The sequence below is a fragment of the Nuphar pumila genome, chromosome 16 (genome assembly GCF_984573655.1).
Source record: "Nuphar pumila chromosome 16, dmNupPumi1.hap1.1, whole genome shotgun sequence".
In the NCBI taxonomy this organism is placed as follows: domain Eukaryota; kingdom Viridiplantae; phylum Streptophyta; class Magnoliopsida; order Nymphaeales; family Nymphaeaceae; genus Nuphar; species Nuphar pumila.
In genome coordinates this window covers 1,728,124-1,753,001 of record NC_143264.1, presented here as the reverse complement: position 1 = coordinate 1,753,001, position 24,878 = coordinate 1,728,124, and the positions used below count along the sequence as shown (strand labels likewise).

The 24,878-nt window shown below is 36.9% G+C and overlaps 1 protein-coding gene across 2 annotated transcripts; it reads left to right on the top strand.

The window, feature by feature from the left end:
- The first annotated feature begins 490 nt into the window (after positions 1 to 490).
- Positions 491 to 24,867, top strand: LOC149812634 (enhancer of mRNA-decapping protein 4-like). Of its 2 annotated transcripts, none has more exons than XM_089991924.1 (12): positions 491 to 1,572; positions 6,470 to 6,519; positions 6,614 to 6,770; positions 6,986 to 7,204; positions 9,042 to 9,170; positions 10,902 to 12,527; positions 12,696 to 13,055; positions 13,127 to 13,246; positions 16,401 to 16,571; positions 16,967 to 17,113; positions 17,256 to 17,381; positions 24,327 to 24,867. In XM_089991924.1, the coding sequence occupies exons 1-12, from the start codon at positions 706 to 708 to the stop codon at positions 24,630 to 24,632; spliced, it is 4,278 nt and encodes a 1,425-aa protein (XP_089848050.1). In that variant the 5' UTR covers positions 491 to 705; the 3' UTR covers positions 24,633 to 24,867. The 2 variants fall into 2 exon arrangements, with proteins under 2 accessions (XP_089848050.1, XP_089848049.1); XM_089991923.1 differs by having other exon boundaries at positions 17,238 to 17,381.
- The last annotated feature ends 11 nt before the right edge of the window (positions 24,868 to 24,878 follow it).

Sequence of the window (24,878 nt, the reverse complement as noted above, 5' to 3'; positions counted from 1 at the left end):
AACTCTTATAAGATTTGCAAACCTCATGCAAAACTTTTAAAATTTAAAAGTAAGAGCTCGATAGGTTCACACCATATATTTGCAGCAGTCCTAATACTTCAGCAGAAATTCGATAGGATACTTAACTTGTATCGGCTATTTTTTAATAAATATAAAAAATAGTTTAAAATTAATTTTTAATACTACTTTAATAACCTTAACATGTGTCCCGTTCTGATTGATACATAATTTTTTTAATTATTTTTTTCAATTCAAAACGATTCACTTGAGAATCGGTATCGGGCCGATTCACCTGAATCGTTGGCCAAACGATACAGGTCAGATTCCGATAATAACAACATTGCTTTTCACCGCCACTCCCCTCATCGTCACTGTATTTATTATTGATTACTTTCTGTTGTTATTATTAGGCCGTTCTTTTTTCTTTCTTTTTTTTTTTACTAAAAGGAATTTTGGGGAGGAGGGGTCTCAATATTCCACTTTAGACTATAGAACATTAGAACTTCAACTTTCTGCTTATAGATTCATCCATTTGTATGGTTTAGGATTCATAGGGAGGGTTTTTCCAAAGGCCCATTTCCCCCTTCCCCTTCTCCTATCAATATCAGGCTGTAATCTGCCTCCTCCTCCTCTTCTCTTTCTGACCTTGGTCATTCGGGTTTTTCTGGGACAGTGGTGTCCCCGATTCAGCTTTTTAGGGCATCTATGGCTTCTCCTGGGAACCCAAATCAAGGTGGTGGCTTCGATATGCAGAAGTTCTTCAAGCCCAACAATCCCCTAAACCCTAACCCTAACCCTAATCTTCCACCTGGGTATGGGACGGCACCCTCTGCTCCCCAATTCCCACCCTCCTACTCGTCACCCCAACTCCCCAACATCCCAAATTTGCAGGGTGGGCCCTTCTCATTCCCACCCCAGACCTCACCATACCACCACTACATGCATTACCCGCCAGATTCACTTCTGAATGCCCACCCTCCATTGCGACCGCCGTTTAGCAACGCCCCTCTCCCTCCCCACCCCGTTTTCTCCCCACAACATCCCCAACCAACCGCTCCCCGCCTCCCCTCCCCTGCCCCGCCGGCCCCGAATCCGGGCGCCAGACTCATGGCCCTCCTCAGTACCCAATCCTCCGGTGGCGATCCTCTCGCCGTCACGCCTGGGAATCTCGATCTGCCGCTGCATCCTGTGATCGCCTCTTCCTCTGAAGCGTTCCCACAATTGCCTGCGAACATGCCTGTTCTGCCGATGATGCCGACAGCGCCCCCCATTAGTTTGGCCGGTCCATCGCCAGTTGTGCCCCCTGGTCGATTGCCTAGTAGTAAACTGCCAAAGGGTCGCCATATCGGCGGCGACCATGCTGTCTATGATGTCAATGATAGGCGCCCTGGTGAAGTACAGCCTCAATTGGAGGTAAATCCGATCACCAAGTACGTCTCGGATCCCGGACTTGTTATTGGGCGGCAGATAGCGGTAAATGGGACGTATATATGCTATGGATTGAAGTTGGGCGCGATTCGGGTGCTCAACATAAACACTGCATTGCGGCATTTGCTTCGTGGGCATTCACAGGTTCAATTTGATTACTTTTTTGACTGATTGGATGCAGTTTTCTTTTTGTTTCTTTTGGATTCCGTAAGTTGGTGCTTGTTGCTTGAAAGGATTATTGATTGGATTCACTAATCAAGGCTTGTTACTGGTATCACAAAATGATGATTTGTTATTGGTCGATGCCTTGGTTGACATATTGATAATTTTGAAGGAAATGGTCTTATGCTTTATTTTGTGCTGTATTGTGTTTAAGAGTAAGGGTTTTCTGCATTTTTCATGAGGTAAAATTAGTTGTGTTTTAGGCCTCCGGTGTTATCATGAAGGTTACTTCAACTGGTTTAACGGTTAGTCAGTTATAAGAATCATCAAATCAGTAACCCGCTCTTTCGACCAACATTTGGACTGTATGTGATACCCAAGCAAATGAATATTCTTGATTCCCTGAAATAATACATTTCAAAAGAAAAGTTGGTCACAATGCTTTTGTCTTTTGAAGTCTACTTTATTAAGAGTTTATTTGTTAACCCATTGGAACTTTCACTTTTTTGTTAAAATTAGACAGATCCCAATCTCTTTTACATGAGGATGACCTTGATATTAGTGCTTTGTCTAGTTTCCAGCTTCTGTGTGTTTTGCTGTGTTAGTGGTAACATTTTCTCTTTGGATTTGATCTAGTTTCCAGATTTTGTGTCTTGTTGTGTAAGGGGTAAAACACTCTTTTGTGTTTTAACATACATATGTGCAGAAAGCTAATCTAGAAACCAATTTACAAGGAGTTAGTAGCTTGGGACACAGGGACATGTTTTTACTACATCTTTTGAAGAGAAGGCAGACATCTATGAAGCCAAAAACTTCCAAGAAAAGTTGAGACAAATTTAGACCAATCCCATCCCAGCCTCTATCTGTCTGGTAAAAGTGATTTGGTACATAAATACCCTGGATGAGTATGCCAGATAGAGCTCCAAAATTTTATTTCTAGGGCATAGCCGCCTCTTCAATTCTTAAGTTTGATAAAAGCCTAGTGGTTAATTTAGCAACACTTTATTTTCTTGATAAATGACATAAAGTCTCTACCTTTCAATCTACAACAACAACAACAACAACTACGCCTTCATCCCAAAACAATTGGGGTCAGCGATATGAACCAAAAAAGAAATTCATTTTGGGTCTTCCACATGAATCCTTTTCCTCCAATCATTTCTATCCAACGCCATGTCCTCGGTGAGGTTCAAAGCATTCATATCCTTTCCTATCATCTCCATCCAAGTCTTCCTAGGCCTACCCCTACCTCTTTTAACTAATATATTTTCCCATTTCTCCAACCTTCTAACTGGAGCATCATTAGGCCTTCGCCGAATATGTCCAAACCACCGTAAACGATTCTCTCGCATCTTATTCTCAATGGGTGCAACACCTACCTTCTTACGTATCTCTTCGTTCCGAATCTTATCTTTTATTGTATTTCCACACATCCATCTAAGCATCCGCATCTCAGCTACACTCATTTTTTGAATATGATGTCTCTTGGCAGCCCAACATTCCGTACCATATAGTAAAGCGGGTTTAATAGTCGTCCTATAAAACTTTCCCTTCAACCGCAATGGCATTCTACGATCGCACAGCACTCCAGTAGCACTTTTCCATTTCATCCACCCAACCTTTATCCTATGATTTACATCTCCATCAATTTCTCCATACTTTTGAATGATGGATCCCAAATATTTGAAATAATCATTCACCGGTATATCTTGCTCACCAAGCTTCACTACACTCCCATCACTACTTCGTTGCTTACTAAACCGACATTCCATATATTCAGTCTTACTCTTACTCAACTTAAAACCTCTAGCTTCCAATGTTTGTCTCCATAATTCTAACTTAGCATTAACCCCAGCTCTAGACTCATCAATCAAAACAATATCATCAGCAAACAACATACACCACGGTACATTTTCTTGAATTGATCTCGTAAGCTCATCCATCACTATCACAAATAGGAAAGGGCTTAAAGCAGATCCTTGATGTAACCCAACCGTTATCGGAAAATTGGTTGTCACCCCTCCACAAGTGCGGACATTGGTTACTACTCCTTCATACATATCTTTAATTATACTAATGTACTTGAGAGAAACACCTTTCTTCATCATTGTCCACCAGAGAACGTCCCTAGGTACTCTATCGTATGCCTTCTCTAAATCAATAAAAACCATATGCAAATCTTTGTTCCTCTCTCTATATCTTTCAATAAGTTGTCTAAGAAGATGTATAGCTTCCATAGTTGATCTTCCAGGCATAAAACCAAATTGATTCTCCGATATCATGACAACCTTCCTCAACCTAGACTCAATCACCCTCTCCCAAAGTTTCATAGTATGACTCATGAGTTTTATACCACGATAGTTTGTGCAATCTTGTATATCACCCTTATTCTTATATAAAGGCACCAAAGTACTCTTCCTCCACTCATTAGGCATCTTATTTGTTCGCCAAATCAAGTTAAAAAGATTTGTCAACCATTCTAAACCTTTCTCTCCCAAGCATTTCCAAGCCTCGATAGGTATACCATCTGGGCCAACTGCCCTTCTTGATTTCATTTTCTTCAAAGCCTCTGCAATTTCTTTCTTTTGAATCTTGCGCATGAAGTCACGATTTATCTCATGAAAAGGAATGGAGAAGTCTCCAAGATCTTGAGCATGACTATCATTAAATAGCTTATCAAAATAATCTTTCCATCTCTCCTTAATCTCCTCATCTTTGACTAAAACCCTTTGCGTTTCATCTTTGATACATCTAACCATACCCAAATCCTTCGATTTCCTATCTCTCATCTTTGCAAGCCTATAAATATCCTTCTCGCCTTCTTTGGTATCCAACTTGTAATAAACCTCCTTATATACCTTAGCCCTCGCGTTTCGAACAACTTTTTTAGCTTCCTTCTTTGCTATCATATACTTCTCCAAATTCTCATTATCACGACTCTTACTTAGATTTCTATAACACTCTCTTTTAACCTTAATAGCTAATTTGACATCCTCGTTCCACCATGATGTATCCTTACCTAGTGGTGCACCGCCTTTAGACTCACCCAATACCTCCTTAGCTACTTTTCTCATACCACCCGCTATCTTATTCCACATTGATTCTGAATCCTCCTCGAGACACCAATCAACTTCCTTAACTACCTGCTCTACAAACATTCCTTGTTTAGCTCTTTTCAGTGCCCACCACTTAATTCTAGGATCTATCCTATGTCTATCCCTTTTGCGGCATTGTCTAATTCTAAGATCTAAAATTAAGACTCTATGTTGTGTAGCTACACTTTCTCCTGGTATAACCTTACAATCGATGCAACAACCCCTATCTCTCTTTCTAAGTAGGAAAAAATCTATCTGACTCGTATTAACCCCACTTTTAAATGTTACTAGGTGAGACTCCCTCTTCCTAAACCAAGTGTTTGCTAAGATCATATCATAGGACAAACAAAAATCTAAAATCCTTTCTCCACTTTCATTTCTTTCTCCTATACCATAGCCTCCATGGATATTCTCAAATCCATCCCTACTAATGCCTACATGTCCATTAAGGTCACCGCCGATGAAAAGCTTTTCTCCATAAGATGTCTCTTGTACTACTCCATCTAAATCTTCCCAAAATTGATGCTTAATGGAATCATCTAAACCTACTTGAGGTGCATAAACACTAATAATATTAATAATATCCGTACCTAATACTAATTTAATAAGTAAAATTCTATCACCCTTCCTACGGACCTCAACTACATTATCTATAAACTGACGACTCATAACAATCCCTACTCCATTCCTATTCCTATTTATTCCTGTATACCAAATCTTATATCCCCAAGGTTCTATCACTTTAGCTTTCTCACCTACCCATTTGGTCTCTTGAAGACATAAAATATCAATATTTCTCCTACACATAACATCTACTAACTCTACCAACTTACCAGTTAAAGACCCTATATTCCAAGTGGCTAACCTAATTTTATGGTCTTGGACTAACTTCTTTACCCCCACCCGTCCAACAAAGTGAGGGAACCCTTGCCTATTTGACACCACACCCGGGCGCCGGTGTGACGCGTCTCTACCTTTCAATCTGATTCCAATAAATCCCTCTACTATGAGGACCCCATCAACTGTTTGAGTTCCCAAATTTGTTTGAACAAACTCACTAGTTTAGGAACACTATCTTCAATAAATCGAAATTGTGAAACGAACTACTTTATCTTCTATTGGATGAGTAGTGGTACTATTATTTCTGGCAGTGGACCCTCTTCTCATTTTTGTTTTCTTGAAATACTCCCATGTGCTTCCCTGTTTCTGATGAAACTCACAGTGTAGGTCCATGAGATGCATCCAACATTTTCTGCTTCATAAATACTTGTTCCAGCTGCAAATAAAACCCAGCTATTTTAAGAATATTTTCACACAACCTGCATTTCTGGATTTCTTGCTGCAATCCAGGCATCAATCCACATTTCCAGCACCATCTAGCTAATAAACTTGTCTCATGTGTCCATTCCAGCGCTATGTAGCTAAGGGAAGTGTGTGTGGGACAAGTTTGTTCTACATACTTGTCTCGTGTCTTGTTTCTTTAATAAAACTTAAACGTCCATATGGGAAAAAATTCAAATATTTGGGCAATTTATCAGTATGAAGAAGCTGTTTATAAGAAATTTAAATGTGAAGCGAGACACATTACATCATACATATCCCAGTCTTCCAGTTATCCTTATGGTAGAATCAAACTTATGTTATAAGATGATAACAGTGCATATCATATACCTTTGAGGGTGAGTAACCATGTTACCTATGGTTTGACATCCTGAGACGCTAGCATTTTATCTTTCAGCTTATATTGTACACTAACACTATCCACTTTTCTTGATTTATTTTAGAGAGTCACTGATATGGCTTTCTTTGCTGAGGATGTTCATCTCTTGGCCAGGTGACTCATCTTTCATGATGTTATCTTTGTTCTTTATATTAATATTAATACTAGTGCTAGTGTTAGTATTACTAACAATTATTGTTGTGTATAGTGCGAGTGTGGATGGTAGAGTTTTCATCTGGAAGATTACTGAAGGCCGTGATGAGGAGGACAAGCCACAGATAACAGCAAAAATAATCTTAGCCCTTCAGATAGTTGGAGACAGGGAATTGTTTCATCCTCGTGTGTGTTGGCACACACATAAACAAGTAATGCTTCCAAGTTTTACCTCTTACATAAGTTGAACATATTGCTGGTAGATTGGACTTCTCTTGTTTGGGAATCTTCTCATTATTCTAAACTTGAACTTTGTAGATACAAGAGATTAATCTCGATGCCTGAAAGAGTAACTAAACAATTGTAGTGTTGCAGGCTCATTTCTTGGTAATATCTCTGACCATTTTCTAGATGATGTTTGGAACAGGAAGTTTTGATGGTTGGGATTGCGAACTATGTGCTTAGAATTGATACAACAAAAGTAGCAAAAGGAGATGCATTTTCAGAAGAGGAACCAACCAAGTGCCCTCTTGACAAGCCAATTGATGGAATCTACTGTGTTGGCAAACATGATGGTGATGTCACTGATTTGTCAATATGCCAATGGATGACATCTCGTTTGGCCTCAGCATCCACAGATGGCACGGTCAGTACATGCTTCACCTTGCTGTATAAAACTGTAATTATTAGTGTTTGTGTTGTAATGCTTGGCTCTTTTGAGATTAACAGTGAAATAGACAGACTCAGCAGGTTCTGTGTTTGTTTATGTATTAATGTTTCGTTTCATATGTGGTTGAGAAGCATTATGCCAAATTCATCTCTGTATTTCTTGAAATATGTTACACCAATTACATCACAAAATCTGCTTTTGTATTATGAATATCTTGTATAACTGGTTTCATTGGAAGGTTCTGGGTTTTATATGCTGAGTAAGATGTTGATTATCATTTTTTTGCCCCATTATCAGGATGCCGTCATTTTGCCTACTTAGTGATAATTTTCTGTTGAAGGTATACAATACTGATTTATATGTATATGTGTTTCGAAGTGGACATCAACAGCTTGAAACTTGAATCAGTTTGGGAAGCTCCCTGTGGATCCACGTGAAAAAGATTTTGCTGATAAAAAATGCTTGTCTATTCAATATCTCACTTATGAGTCATGACTGATGGCAACCTTTTTTAGCATCCAAATGTCATGGCACCAGGAATTGTTATTTGTCTGGGAGTGGCTTCTCTCTCTCGTACAGCCTACACACATACACATTATATATATATATATTTATTTATTTTTGTCTCTTTTTGGTATTGGTCTGGGTTGTACTTTTTGTAGGTTTTGACTTCTTTTACCCATATAAAAGAATTTTAAAGGCAGGACAGTTCTGGGAGAGGAATTAAAAGAACATTGTGTGACTGCAAGCTACTGAGGAAGGAATATGTTTCCTGCCAAATATTATTTCTCTAGACCTCCAAACAAAAGAAAAGGAAAAAATAAAAAGCTGGTATTTCTAGTGTTAGATTCTTGATGAATTTGATTTATTTGTTGACAACATTCTTATGATGCTCTCGTCCTCCATTAACCAAGACAAGACTCTTACTAATCCCTTATATTTTCTATCTCTATTCATTGTATTCGATTATTGAGGATCCATAGCAGGAAAGAAAGGGAGGTCTGTTGAGATTTTGTAGTAATGATCAAAGCACCATCTGTGATTCATATAGATATGTGTGTCTTCCATCCTAAGGCATTGGGAGATCTTTAATCATGTTTTACTGCATAAAATACTTATGGCTTACTTTATGTGTGGATTCAGAGTAACCCCTGAAATGTAAGATGTTGAACTGGTGAAGCTGGTGCATATTTATTTTTCATGATAAAACCTTTTCCCTCAATCTGAACTTAGCACCTTTGCTGGTTTTTTGCTGTCCTTTTTCAGTTGAAGAACTGGTTTTTCATTATTTAATTTTTAGCCAATCAATGTGATCCGTGATTCATAACATGATACCTGGCTGATCCCCTATTCTCTGTATTAACTGTTGTCTATTGTTATCTCCTTGATTTTCCACTATAACTGGAAGTAACATAACTACTAATACTGATGACCTTATAAATTTGGGTTGCTTTTGTGCATTAAGTGTTTTAGTAGGAGAAGAGAAAACACCCAACTGCCTTTGTTGTTTAATGGAGAGTAGCAATGCAATTATTAACGTCCATCTCTCTTTTTGTTTGATGGTAGAGAGCAATGCATTCTTCTTCTTTATGTATTTTGATGTTATACTGTGGAAGTTTGCCTCTGTTTGTATGACGCAATCCTTTAATCAATGTATTATTATATATGATAATTTTAGATGAACCTTAAAATCACGGCCATTTAGTTTCTTGTTTAGTTTTGTTTATTACGAGGTACTGGTGTGATCTGTTCAATCATGAACCTAAAGTAATGTATCTACTGGCTTGCTTTTGAAAATTTCTTCTGCGAGCAGGTGAAGATATGGGGAGAAAGAAAATCAACACCTCTTGTTACGCTGAGGCCTCATGACGGCCAACCAGTAAATTCAGTGACATTTTTAGTAGCACCACAACAGCCCGATCACATTCTTCTTCTCACAGCGGTATGAATTCTATTTTAGTTATAAGTTCTTTTTATGTATGCCAGCATTTCATGCCATGGAAATGCTTGTGTCACCAATCTATTATGCAAATATCATAATTTAATTTTCTTATATCGCGAAGGGAATTTTCAAAATGACACACAATGTTTTGGCACCACTCAAACCTCACTTTTGGAAAATTTTGAAAAGGTGCTGAAGTTTTGTCTATGTTTATAAAAAAAAACTTTTAAAAATAACTTCCGTTACTACTAACCCATCCTGGGTTAGTAACTTAGTACAAAAGTCGCCTTCTCACTCTCTAAAAGACTATAAAATTATGCCCTTTCTTTGAACTTGGATTCGGGATGCTTATGAAAAAAATGGGACTCAATTCGATATCCCATCTCTCCAATTTTTGCCTCTGATCATCTCTGATTCAGCCCTATAATTTATTAATCTTTAGATTGATTAATTGAACTTAAAGGGGTGTTAAGATTTGGATAAGGGAGAAAAGATGTTTAATGAAATTGCAAGGGCACATTTGATATTTTTTTATATATCTAAAGTTGATGGAAGCCTTCCATGGTTTTCTTTTTTCTAACCATAACAAAGATTCAGTTCAATTTTAAATTTTTTTAAAAGATAGGTGCATTTTGAAATTATGCTGAAAATTTAGATGCCAATTTTGAAAGATCAAAGAGGAGACTTGGAGTTTTAATGCAATTACACAGTGTAGTTTATTATCCAAGACATAGGGTCATAAAACTCAAAATCTAATTTTGATTCTAAAGTCACTTTCAACAAGAATGACTCAACCAGACCATCAAGTTGATGTTCACACTGATGCTGAGCTGCTGAGCCCTTGTTGTTTGTAATCAGGCCCTTAAGCCTTGGAGTTCATCTTGTTATCTAGTTCTAATGGAACAAATTTTCAAGTTCTTGGGTCATGAGTTGTTTTTAACTACACTTTCTGGTTCGATAATGTGCATTCCAGTAGTTATTTTTCCATTTGAGAATTTACATTACTACCAATTAAGCTGCTTCCTTAAACCCATTTATTGTTTGAGGAATGCCATATATCATATATGCTTCTCTGGTTTATGTCTTGGTTCCAACTTCCAACCAATGTCAATGATCTTGCCGATATTTTGGAAATATCGCAATAATATCAGCAATTTAAGGTCATCTGATATTATCGGCAATATATCAGGATATTTTCAAAATATTACCAATATTCAAAATATCGTGATAGGTTAAAAACTTAATTTTTCTTATATTTTAAGCTTACATTTTCTATTTTTTGTTTCTTTTATATTTTAAAACATTTTAAAACTTTTTAAAACTTCTATCTTTATATTTTTGCAAGAAAAATAATGGAAGACTTATTTTCTTATCTTTTATTATTATTATTATTATTTTAATTTTTGAACTCGGAAGATTTTCCCAAGAAAAATAAACTTTTGAAAATCTCCCCGAGAAAATACCTTGAACGATAGTGGTGACTATGGTTCCAACCAATGTACTCCCCTTCCCTAACTTCCTCCAAGGGACTTGGACGGAAAGGGTTCATTGAGGATTAAATTAACTATGTTAACCCTTGCTTCCCTGCTTACTGTTTAGGCCATTGTAGTGATCTTATTGTTTAAGGATTTAGCTTAAAGCTTAGGTGAAAATGCTATTTAATTTTTTTCCTTTGATCTGTGTTTTATCTTTTTGGTTCTAGCTCTTACTTTTTTCATGTTTCTTTTTCAGGGTCCTCTTAGTCGTGAGTTGAAAGTCTTGGCATCAGCAAGCCCAGAAGGGTGGCTTTTACATAGTGAGATTGAATCCTGGCAATGCATGCAAACGTTGGAACTGAAGAGTTCATCTGAACCACGAGTTGAAAATGCATTCTTCAACCAAGTTGTGGTGTTGCCTCGTGCAGGGCTTATATTACTGGCAAATGCAAAAAAGAATGCTATATATGCTGTCCATGTAGAATATGGACCACATCCAGCGGCTACTCGCATGGATTATATAGCAGAGTTCACAGTTACTATGCCTATTTTGAGTCTTACTGGAACCAGTGAAAGTCTATCGGAAGGGGAGTGCATTGTACAAATTTACTGTGTTCAGACACAGGCTATTCAACAGTATACTCTTGATCTGTCACTGTGTTTACCACCACCTGTGGAGTTTGTAGCTTCAGATTTGAGTGCCTCCCGTGCTCTTGAGGTTTCAAGTTCAGATGGCTTTACTGTAACTGATTCACCACAGTTAAATTCAGTGAATGATATAGTAGTAGGAAATTCAAGGCCTAAATCACCATTACGTCAGGACAGTTCTGAGGGCGCATCCCCAAGTATACAAGCTGGATTTTCTGGTCCTCTTGAGGTACCTGAATTAGTTATTCCTAGGTTAGAGTCAAAGCCAAATGTTCTGTTATCTGCTACCTCTGATGGGGATAATGTTTGTATGCAATCTCCACCTCTGCCTCTGAGTCCAAGATTGTCAGGAAGGCTGTCTGGTCATAGAAGCCCGCCAAAAAGCTCAGAACAGAGACCTCCACCTCCTGAAGGCATTGGGGACCAACTGGTTAATAACTACTTGGTTGACAGGAAGGTAGAGACTGTTCATGTCAACTTGCCTGATATTCCTTCCTTGAATGATAACTGTGGAAATGAAACACTGAAACAAAACAATATACCTGTAGTGCCGAATGGTCCTATCACATTTGATCTAAGCAATAACCCCACACACTTGATAACACCATCAGAAATATTATCTATGTCTGTCTCTTCCGAGAATACTCAGACTGCACTAGATTCAAAGACAGGAGAGACAATGGTTCAGGAAGTTGGTATTAACAATGAGGTAGAGAGTGTGGAGGTGGAAGTCAAGGTTGTTGCTGAGAGTGGGGAGAGTCAACTGGAAGAAACTGAATCCAAGAGAGAGGCATGCATTCTTATTGAAGACAAGAGAGAAAAAGCATTTTATTCCCAAGCTTCTGAAATCAGCCATGATATAGCCAGAGAATGTTGCCCCTTACCTAATGAAATATTTGGGTTGGATGATACTCGCCAAGTTGAAGATGCTGGTACATCAAATGAGAGGGAGCAGTCATCCAGTGTACGTGAGGAGGAAGGCCAGGAGTGCACTAAGGTTGCTCCTGGAAAAGTAACTGAATCAACTGTGGAGACTTCAGTTACACAATCACCTTCAGCAGTAGTAAAAGGAAAGAAGCAGAAAGTAAAGCTTTCTCAAGCATCAGCCTCGTTTTCGACTTCTAGCCCATTCAACTCTACAGACTCTCCGAATGGGGAGCCTGGTAGCAGCTCAAGCACTCCTGCAGAGGCTGCTTGTGCCCAGATTCTCGCTATGCAGGATTCACTAAACCAGGTGCATTTCAAATTCTCAACCTTGCCAAGTTTATGAGTCTTTTGCTGTTAAACTTTTGGTTTTTTAAGTCCTCTTATAATGCTGGCAAAATCTTCAGGCCTTTAATTTGTTCCATGCAAAAAGAGAAATCATGCATGTTCTTACTGCAAAGTTCTTATGTACTTGCAGCTAATCACAATGCAAAAGGAAATGCAGAAACAGATGGTGATGATGGTTACAGTGCCTATTTCTAAAGAAGGAAGACGTATTGAAGCAGCTTTAGGTCGTAATCTGGAGAAAGTTATTAAAGCCAATATTGATGCCATGTGGGTTCGTCTTCTTGAGGAGAATGAAAAACATGAGAAGGTTGAGCGTGATCGTGTACAGCAGATAACAAACTTGGTCTCAAGTTTTGTGAATAAGGACCTGCCAGCCATGATGGATAGGACGTTGAAAAAGGAAATTGCTGCTATTGGCCCAGCAGTGTCCAAAAACATTATATCTATTCTCGAAAAAGCGATTCCTGCTGCAGTTGCAGATTCTTTTCAGGTATATGATGCACATGAAATGAATTTGGTAACAAGCTGTCTCTGAGAATATTGATGATGCTTCCATTGCAGAAAGGGATTGGTGACAAGGCAGTAAACCAGTTGGAAAAGTCTGTCAGTTCAAAACTTGAAACAGCGGTATCAAGGCAACTCCAGACACAGTTTCAAACTTCTGTCAAGCAAGCTCTCCAGGTAATTTCTGCGTTGCCTAAATCTTATTGTATCTGTATATATCATCAGCATAAGTGTTCTTTTGACAACTGATCATCTATATGTTTCCTAGTAGTCGATTCCCATTTGCGTATAATGTGGCAGTTTTATGTCCCAGCGAACTTACAAGAAGATTTAGCTCCTTTATATATTTACTAGAAAACAGCCCGCCCTTATGGGCGAGTCACATTGGCGAAGTAAATCGAGCATTACCAAGCTTCCATCATATTATAAGCTTTTAAAGGTGGATCACAAATCATTGAATCTACAGCATCATCATTGACCAGCCAAATTTGACAATATTCGACCTGATTTAGGCTAGACCAGATCCAGGACTTGGTCCATATGGCAAGTGCCAATTAAACTTCACCTGCCATTTAGTTTGTCATGCTCATTCCCATATACTGACCTTGCCTGCCACACATCAATAAAAGATTTCACTGATTAAAAAAATGGGGCTCGAATTGGCAGGCAAGAATCAGACATTGATATGGGCTGCATGACTACAAGGGCGCACTTGTGACCAGGAATATGCTGATGAAGTGTCATGGCATCCATGTACAACCAACAAATAAAGAACTTTATGATATCTTAAACATGCAGAAGGCTTTTTTTTTTGAGAGAGAGCTTATGCATAAAAATCTTTTAAATATGGCATCACCTTGATCATGTGAGTGGGTAATGTAGGCTGATTTAATAACTATATTTATACTCGATCCTGGACCTTTTATTTTGTTGAAAAAGTAGTTGGATGTTGCTGGTACCAGCTGTAGCATATGAAGCGATTAGCATGTCGTGTGAGTTATGCACTTGAAGCGGCCACGTCCGTATATGGATATAAAGCTTTCTACATTACAAATAGAGACTACAATCATAGTTACAACTCTCAAATCTTGTTATCTAAAAGTGAAATCTCATGATAAATTATACAATTTTTTGGAATATCAAGATTGAAAAAAAATTGTTATCACAATACATATAAAGGAAAAACAAGAGCATTACAATCATTATGAATCATAGTATATTTCCAAAACATAGTCTGCTACATCGACGGCAAATGTATTGGAATTTTATTTTTCCTGAATTTATCACAATAAATTTAAAAAATAGATGATATTTGTGGCACAAGTGTGGGTGGATCTAGCCATAGTTGACAAACCCAGCGAGTCAACTCAGGAATTGCCCGAGTCAACCTGGATTGAACCCTAACTGGGTCACATATTCAATACCACCGATCCACATGCTTCTTATGTGTTTTTTGTCATGCATTGTGTAGTTTTAATGTGTAATGCTCATAAAAGAATACTTGTTATAAAGAATCATATGTTTTTAAATCATAAATATTAATAATTATGTATAGCTGAATACTTATATAACTTAATCATTGATGCCATGTGCTAAATTTAGTGATTATACAGTACAGATTTTGATTTTTTCCATATCTTGACATGAGAAAATGCATAGTCCTAACTTGTCCAAGTTACCGAGTTGACCCGCTGACTCGCGAGTCAAGGGTCGGGCAATCTGAATCCGAGTCATGAGTTTGCCAACTATGGATCTAGCATCTTAATATGGGTATGGGCATAGACTATATAAATGTTGGTTCTCCAATTCTTAGTAAAAACACTGCAGCAACAAAAATAGCAAATATAGCAAATTATAGAATCATAATCGAGTAACATGATGTATGATCAAATACACAAAAGAGTGGTTTCAAATTCTTCAAAGGCATGGCAACACAATTGTTGAATCCTTGACCATTTTTGACAATAAATATGTTCCTCTAAGCATTTTTTCCCCTTGGTACTAAGAACTCCAACACTTAAAGGAAAACAAAATAGAACAAGAGAATTTTGAGCATCAATTCTGCAATTGCATTGCTACCCACGTCCATCCTACATCCAAGAAGTGCATCTAAAAGATGCAAAATTCCACAAGAGCTTCAATTCTTGTCTAGATTATACCCTTAAAAGCAAAGAACAAGGATTAACTATAAACAAATTTCCAAAACCAAAAAGAAAAAGCTGCCTCCCAGTTCTAACTAATCTTGCAAGCTTCCCTCTATGAAGAACCATTAAAAAGTAGAACAAATAAAAGAAAAGCATGACTTTATCTAATTTATAAAGGAACTATTGTGATATCACCATCATTCAAGCAGCTCTAGGAATTCATGAATAACGATCAATTGAAGAATGTAAACTCTAAATTTTTCTGGGGACCAAAAAAAACAGATGAAGGAGAAGAGCAAGATCAAACAGAAAAATCCAGAAAGAGAAAAAAGGAAAACTTTCCAGATTAAAATAAAAAGAAATATCTATCTTTCAAGACATTCTCCTTCAAAGAAAGACGTGTCCTTTTACAGAAATTTGTTTGCACAAATTAACCTATTTCTTGGAGAGAGAGAGGGGTTACTTGCAATGACCTTGTAACTTTATCTAATTTGTTAAAATATACAATAATTCCATGTAACTAACACATGTTTTTCCAAATAAAAACAAATTAAATTCAACATTATACAGTTATGAGACAAGAATGCCACTTTTAAAAAGCAATAAATAATAGAAAATTTTCATTATGCATGGTGCCGACCCCATGCACAAAAGAAGTTTTCCCATATTATTGTTATTAAGAGATGGAGATGGAAAGGTTTTTCCATTTTGGATGCCGAGTGATTTTGGAGATATTAAAAGATAGATAGATAGAGAGAGAGGGGGTGGGGGGGGGGGATGGGGGCAGGTTCTCATTGTTTACTATTTTATTTTGACTATGAAGAGCAAATAAAGAGAGGGAGAGACGTTTGAAGAGATAAGGAGGTCATCGGCTTAAACCGTTACAATTGATAACTCATTACTTGGAAAATTTACCATGTGCCATGTAAGTAACATTCTTTTCTTTTGAAAAAACTGTGTAAATGCCCATACGAAATTTTAATTACCTTCTCAAGGCATGTGATAAGAATGTCAATTAGGAAAAAGTTATAAATCTTCTAATTTTTGATACATCTTACCCTTCTGCTTTTATATTATTTAGGAGATATATGAGCAAATCTGAAAGGAAGAATCCTTTTGTTTCCATGTTTCATCAAAATATATGGTTCATTATTTTGTGTTCTTGATAAATGATCCTTATGATGCAGGATGCAGTAAGATCAACCATGGAGAGTTCATTGATTCCAGCATTTGAGCTTTCCTGCAAAGCAATGTTTGAGCAAATTGATTCCACATTTCAGAAAGGGATGACAGAACATATTGCTGCTGTTCAGCAGCAGTTTGAGTCCACACATACTACCCTTGCGCTTACTCTGAGGGTATGTAATTATTGTATCATATTGATGGCAATCATGGCATCCAGCACTTTTTTGCTAGTTACTTTCATGATTAATATCCTGTTAATAGTGGTACCTTAAACTTGACTACCTAATAGTCTGATAAAATGAGTGCTTCACCTTTTGTTAGGTTGGTGAATTAATCCTACCTTCTTTTGATAAATTGGTGCTCAGTTCATTCTTTTGCAAGTGATGCTGTCCTTTTCTGATTTATTTTAAGAAATTTCTCTAGATAAAGCCTTTTCTGTAAGAAAAGATTCTAGCAATTTGTGCCTAAGTAGTTGACATGTAATGGTGGTTTTCGTTTCTGAACAATGGGCTAGACTTCAGAGATAGATTATCTTTTGTCAATCTCTTTTTTACATTTTTCTATGCAGGACGGAATCAACTCCCTTTCATCTGCTGTTCAAACTTTAAACAATGAAGTAGCTGAAGGCGAGCGCAAGATCCTAGCTTTTGCATGTGCGAGGGCTAACCCTATAATGGACCCAATGAGTAATGTACAGCTCAGCAACGGCGCTCAGGTTGGTTCCCAATAGATCTGATGTTTTTTATATTTTTGTTTCTCTGAATTTCAGTACAATTCAATAATTTCTGTGCATATAGGTCTCTTATTATCTTTTGATGAGGTTTATTCACTTAGAGCAGGCCATTCCCATTCAACAGGTGGAGGCGCCTCTCGATCCCACCAAAGAACTGACCAGGCTTATCTCTGAACACAAATTTGAGGAGGCATTTACTGCAGTTCTGCAGAGGACTGATCTCTCTCTTGTTTCTTGGTTATGCTCTCAGGTATGAATTTTCCTGGTGCAAGATCCCTCAGTAAAATCTAGTTATTTATTTGTGCTTGCTTATCATGTCACACACACACACACACACACACACACACACACACACACACACACACATAAAGCAAAGTTGCCAGTGCGGGAAGCCAGGCACTTCTAAATTTTTTGAATGCAAGAAGCGTGGAACGACTTGGAAGCACAGGAATCGTCTTGGAAGCGAGAAGAGAAGCACTATGAATCAAACCGGAATCAAAGGGGAAACAAAGAGGGAAGCAACCTAAGATTCGAGTGAGAAGTGAAAGGGAAGTAAATAGGAATCGAGCTTTCTCGATATTGGGTTAATTTTTTTATTAAAAGCTAAAACTGTCTAAGCCCCCCCCCCCCCCAAAAAAAAAAAAAAAAAAGGAAACTCACTTCCCAATATTGGGAAGTGAGCGGGAAGCACACTTCCCAATATTGGGAAGTGAGCGGGAAGCACACTTCCCAATTAAAATGATCGCTTCCCTGTGTGTTTCATGATACATTCTGGGAAAATAAAACTTCCATTGAAGAGAAGCAAATGAAACACTTTCATAAAAATTCTCGTAGAATCGAGAATGAAGTTTTCATTCTGGAAATGCCAGATCATGAATTAGTAACTGCATCCAATCTCCGAAAAAGTCTCAATTGTTTCGAACTTTCTATTTTTGGAATGGGATACTTACGGAATCAGCGTTTCCGGTAACCCTGTTATAAAGTATCTTTGGTGGTCCAAAACTATAGGTGTGATGTAATTTATGAATAATTTGATCTGATTACTCCTTCGCAAAGACACACACAGGCATGCCTTTGCACAGGTTCTTGAACCCTATTGCCCTTTACTGCCCTTTTTGTAAGTTAGCTAGTTAGCTACTAAAAGCATGAACAGCATGGAAAATCTGTATGTTCTTGTGTTTGTGTTTGTGTTTGCATCTCACATGCAAATTCTTTTCTTATTTCTTTATATTTATGGGCATCATGAATATCCTCTGCATAGACATGAACAAGTTCACCAAGTTCTTTAACTCCAACCACTATTGAAATATCATGATATTTCCTTGTATTAGTTGACATCGTCAGGGACATATTTGCAAATATAACTTTTCTTGAAAGTTTGGTGCTATATATTGATATGGTTTACAGTCTTTATGATTTTGAAAATGACCTTGGCCCCCCACATTTGGAAGTCAACATCTTTGCGCTTTGAGCATTATTAAGGGTGAAAGTCCTGGTGAATTGTTAGCATACGAAAGTGGGGTAAATAACCTTGATGTTTGTATTAGTCTGGTAATGGCATGATGCACCATTGGATATTGTGTTTGACTTTAACAGCTGTCAGTCTCATTTATAACCGATGGAGCAGGTCGTCTTTGTTACTTTTGGTCTGCTTCACATTACACATGAATTCATTGAAACTCTGTTAATATTGTTTTTGAGCAGCAATGTAGTGTATATTGGGTTCCTCCATGGCCTTTGATAAACTGATGTCCTCGTCTAACATATTTGTGTGCAAGTTAGATTTACTTTACAGTGAATCTTGAAATAATCAGGTGATTTAATGGTCTTGAATGTAAATTTTACAGCACAGTTTATTCTTTTTGGAAATCTAGGAATCTGTGATTGAGCTAGTGGAATAAAGAAAAAGGTTTCAATATCTCTATTGTGATTCTCCGTTATATTCTTTTAAGAAAAATATGTCAAATGCCAATTATATTCTAGGCTTTTCCTTTTGAAAACATGGTTGTAACTCTCTTTTGAGAGGGCAGACGTGTGAGTATCTGGGTAAGTTATTTGCATGAAAATCACAAGGGTTGAAGTTTTACTTTGTAGGCTGTGCTTCAGCTTTGATTATTTTTCTGATTATAATACCAACCAGCGTTGTGAAAAGCGTTGAGGCGTAGCGAGGCTCTCCACCAAAATCTGAGGTGAGGCGTAAGCCTCATTTTTTTAAAAACTTAAAAAAACTATAAAAAAGATCTAAAATTATAAATAAATAAAAAATCTTTATTGATGAAGCAACAACCAACAAGAAATAAAAAATCTCAAATAAATACTGAAAATATAAGATTAACATGTAAAAGTAACATTAATGCAACAACTTGATCTATGTAAGTATCTAAAAAATAAAACATGGACATTCATTAAATAAAAAACTAACATTAACAAAGAAATGCATCTTAGCATTAACAATATAATGTCATAATTAGAAAATGCATGTTAACATTAACAAATTTGTCCAAAACTCTTCAAAATGAGAGTGTTAACATTCACAATTGCAATAGAAAAACCTAAAAAAACATATAAATGGCCATAGCTCTATGATATGAATTAGGGTCTAGGCTCTTCTTGTGTCTCATCAACATTAATATCTAACTCTTCAATATCATGACCTGAGGAATCCATATAAATATGTTCTCCTTCATCTTCATTCTCGAACTCTTCATCATCTGCACTTTCTTCCTCCACATCCTCGGTCACTTTTTTTGCCTTTCTTTTTCTTGCAATAAAAAATTATGTATTAGATACTTATTTTATGTAATTAAAAAATATATTTATATTCATAGCAAGTTAAAAGGAATTTAACTTTACCTCAATTTCTTGAAGATCTGTCTTGCCTAGAACCAGTTTATGAATCATGAAAGTGACTTTTTCAGTAGGCACATGATCAATGACATTTATGTCGAAGTTCGGATCCAACCACGAATCCTCCAACCAATTGGGATCACTAGGCAACACTGGATCTTCCTTCTCCACAATCCACTCATCGTCTGAGTCTATATGATCTAGACATATAAGGTCTTTGGTAGCCCTCCTCATATTTCTCTCTCTTAATTTCATATTGTACATTATAAAAACCAATGCATTCATCTTATCTTGTTCAAGCCTATTCTTTCGTTTTGTATGCACCTATAATTTCAAATCATTGATAATCAATTATAAGATAGTTACACTTATAAAAATGTATTTCAAAAATAAAATACAAAGTCATAAACCAATGACAAAGTACTCCAATTCCTCTCACAGCCCGATGCACTGTATGTCAAACTTAGAATTCGAATTGCAAAATTCATCAACTCAGGATTTTTGTGTCCAAATAAACTCCACCAATCAGCTGCATTCAAATAAAATAATACAAAATTGATAAAAACATTAAGAATGTCATAATTAACAAAAAAATAAAAAATATTAACAAATAACAACATAATTGCAAACTTATTAGGACTTTTTAATTTTCTTGTTGTAACAACTGCCTATCTACCAAACAACCCATTTGCCTTTTTAAATGCATCGATTTGTGTTATAATTTTCAACTGAATATTTGCATTAGAAACAAATTTTTCAACACAATCATAAAAGCCACCCATAACTTCTCCATCCGGGTTAAAGTTGTCAGCATGATGAAAATGTGGATTTAAATAATAGGCAGCTGCATGCAAAGGCCTATGAAGTTGCAAGTCCCATCGTCTATCAATGATATCCCAAATAAGTTTATATTTTTTTTCAACCTTGTCAAGGTTTGAAGCAATTTCCTCCTTTACTCTATCCATTGCCTTGTACAAAAATCCCATTGCAGGTTCATCTGCATTAACTAATCGCAACACTTTCACGAAAGACAGTGTAACTTTAATTGCATATGATATGACAACAAAAAACTTATGATCATTAAGAACAATATAAGAAATGTTCTTAGCATCAGATCTATTATATTAATTAGATGATCTAAAATTTGAAAATAAGAACATCAACTTTAACTCTTTCTTATAACATCTAATACTATGAAGTGTGAGATATATTGTGGCAAAATAAGTGACGGTTGGACGTAGAAGTTCTTTCTTCTTTGTGAAATTTCTCATTAAATTTAATACCCATGCATGACTATAAATCTATCTTATAAATTTTTTTGCCTTTTTCATTGTATTTTTAAAAATTGATATCTTTCCAATATCTTCTAACATAAGATCCAAGCAATGCGCCACACATGGTATCCAAAAACATGTTTTTCCTGCTGTTAACATTATTCTCAGCTGCCACATAATTTGGTGCATTATCTGTAATGAATTGCACCACATTACTTTCACCAACTTCTTTAACAACTTCTTCAAACAACTTACACAAATTTGCACCAGTTTTTTTCATGTCGCTGATGTCAACGAACTTAAAAAATACTGTCCCAGATGAGCTGTTCACAAGAAAATTAATTAAGTTTCTTCCTTTTTCATCTGTCCAACCATCTGCCATAATGTTGCAACCAAACTTTGGCCTTTTCTTTTTGAACTCTTTTAAAATTTAGTGAGTACAATCTTCTTCATCCTTCAAAATCCACGTTCTGATCTCGTGATAAGAAGGCGATTTCAACCCTCGCCCATAATTTGCAATAGCTTCTACCATTGCACCAAAATATGGACTGTTGCAAAGATTAAATGATAAGGCATTTGAATAAAAAAATCTACCAATGGCACAACATACATTTTTTCTTTTATTCTTTTTGAAAGCAATGTTTATTGTGATTTGCCGTGCAAAGAGGTTCATAGGACCACCTGTGCTTGTTTTTGCATCACTACATGATCCACTGATTTCTTTGTTCACGTTATCGCTTATTGATGATTCAAAATAAACACTCCTCCCGATATCCAACTTGTTTTGTTCTTCCTCTTGTTTCTTTTGCTTCTGATCCCTTAGATGATTCTGAAAAAATCTTTTCACGTCAGGTGGAATCGCTTCGCACATGCTTACACCATGTTTTGTGCCATTTAAGTGATGCTTTAACCTATAAATGTCTCTTGTAATCTGTTTATGACAGTAATTACAAATTACATGTCTTATGAGTTTGGGATCTTTAGTGGGATTTGAAACTTTAGCTCTATGATCCCATCCTACATCTTTTTCCATCGTTCAAGAAAATATATATTAACACAAAAAATTAGATTCATATTCAATAAGAATCAATATATACAACTTGAAAACTAATTAAATATATTTTGTCATGGCAAAGTAGAAATTAGCCATTTCTGTCACATTTATTTTCATCCACATTCTTTAGTGTTCATGCGCAAACGCATGCATTCATATATTAATTCAGAATCACATCACTACAATTATCTATTGACCATATTGAGCCACCCACAGGAAAAAATGCACTTCCATACCAACCTTGGTGTTTAATAGTTGTCATATGCTAGAAATTGACTGAGCATATACATTGATGACAAGAATCACTGACACCCCATATGATCAATAATGGTATATACTATATACTGTTTTATTAGCATGGATTTGGTCGCTTAAGTTATAGATTGGTTCTGATGTGCGTAACATAGTTTATTTACTCTTTTAAGAGGCTTAATCATCATAGATAGGTTGTAAGACTGTAAGAAGATAAAGATGCAAATTTGACCCTACTCATCATGTCGTAGTCAACTTTACCACATGAAAAATAAGCACAAAATACACATAATAAACATGATCCAAGGATTGGTTTTAGCCTTTGAGTTTGGATCTATAGAAAACACATAATGTACTGCTAGAATGAGTCAAATAACTTGCCGTGTTCTGCATCATGCATTCTAAATCAATAGACAGAGAAAGAAAGCATAGTTCAATGGCACATATATACAGCAGCACATGTAGGTGCAAATGTTGGTTTGTTACCACTAACTAGCTAGCTAGCAACTAATGCTGTTGACCCCAGTCATGATGCAGTTGGGGAACCCAGAAACAGATTCATACTTCGACTCAAAGGGGCTGGTAGAATATGCATGGAGTCATGCAGTCATACCAGATAACATGTATCTCCTCATATCTCACGTCTATGATTTCAAGTTTCTCAACTGGACAAATGAATGTGAAGCTGCGATCACACCCCCCTTCCAACTCTATAAAAAGATTGACATATACAATGTCTATGCACCAACATGTCTTACTAACTAAACAACATCATTATCATTGGTATGTACAAAGATGGGGAAAAAACAGATACATGGGTGAGAAAAAAAAAAATGAAAAGAGAGAGAGAGAGAGAGAGAGAGAGAGAGAGAGAGAGAGAGAGAGAGAGAGAGAGAGAGAGAGAGAGAGAGAGAGAGAGAGTTGTATCACGTGAGAGAGGAGAGAAGAGATAAGAAGAGAACGAGAGAGAAACAAAAAACCGTACCTGTTTCGGGCCTCCACCATGAGAGAGAATGCTGTGCCGTGAGGGAGAGAAGGCTGTGAGAAAAAAAAAGATAGGGTGAGAAAAAAAGTAAAAGAAAAACATAAAAGGGTCGGTAGGGCTTTGTTTAAGCCCTAATTTTTGGTCGAAGGAGGGTTTTGACCCTCATTTGACCAAATAAATCGAGGCGTGTACGTCTCATTCTGAGGCGCGCTTCGCCTCGAGGCGTGCGCCTCAAGGCCTATGAGACGCACACCTCATAGGTTTTGCGCTTTACACATGCGCCTCAAGGCATGAAGCCCCTCGCCTTGAGGCGAGGCTCGCTTTTTGCGCCTTGAGGCGTGTTTTTAATAACACTGATACCAACCTTTAATGATGGATTAAGAGAGCATGTTCTTTTAATATAAACTAAATTGAAGCCCATTCTTGAGGACACGCATTATTCACTAGTCTTAGTTCTAGTGGATGTGATGGGGCACCAGGACAATCACAAGCTATGCCTATTCTGTTTCTACTGAATGATGTACATTAAAAGATGTATATATTGCAAAGCAATTTTGTCGTTTCTTTAGTTTATAACTTTATATGCACTATATAAATCACTTGAACCATAAGGAAATAATTGTGATTCAATGTGCATTTTGTTAATGGTAGGTTGCCTGTTATACTGAGGGTGCTTTGATCCTATAATTAGGCTTTTGTTAGCGAGAACCTCACTGTTGAAGAGGTTCATTTTGCGGTGTCTACTTGCGAGTTGATGCAGTGTTTCCTTGGTTACTTTTACAGGTGGATCTGCAGGGCCTTTTGTCGACTGTACCATTGCCTTTAAGTCAAGGAGTCCTGTTATCTCTTGTCCAGCAGCTTGCTTGTGATCTTGGAAATGAGACTTCTCGAAAACTGTCATGGGTAACAGAGGTTGCAATGGCCCTTAATCCATCCGACCCAATGATCATAATGCATGCTCGGCCCATTCTCGAACAAGTATACCAGATGTTGGTGAGGCAAAGGACAGTGTCTACAGCTCCTGCTGAAGCCAACAGCATTCGTATGGTTATGCATGTGATTTCGTCCATACTGAAAACCTGTAAGTGATGATTTGGATGATTATCTTGGTGATCTTGTTGGTGATGGGCGCCACAAACCAAAAAAAGTGAAAAGGTGAATATCATGTATAGAAAATTTTCCTGGAACTCGCGAAAAGTTTTAGTCTGTACATTTTGGGAGATAGGTCATGTAATTGGTTTTTTTTTTTTTGCTGGTTTCCACCTAGTGTTTATTTGGACACGAGATAAACAGATTATCTTTCTTTTGCTATTGATTTTTTGCCGTATTATCAGT

What these genes read in the sequence shown, in the direction of transcription:
- LOC149812634 (XM_089991923.1), top strand. Translation starts at nt 706, where the DNA reads ATGGCTTCTCCTGGGAACCCAAATCAAGGTGGTGGCTTCGATATGCAG. An exon ending in CTGTCAAGCAAGCTCTCCAG is followed by an intron (nt 13,247 to 16,400) that starts GTAATTTCTGCG and finishes CTTATGATGCAG; the next exon opens with GATGCAGTAAGATCAACCAT. An exon ending in TTTCTTGGTTATGCTCTCAG is followed by an intron (nt 17,382 to 24,326) that starts GTATGAATTTTC and finishes TTACTTTTACAG; the next exon opens with GTGGATCTGCAGGGCCTTTT.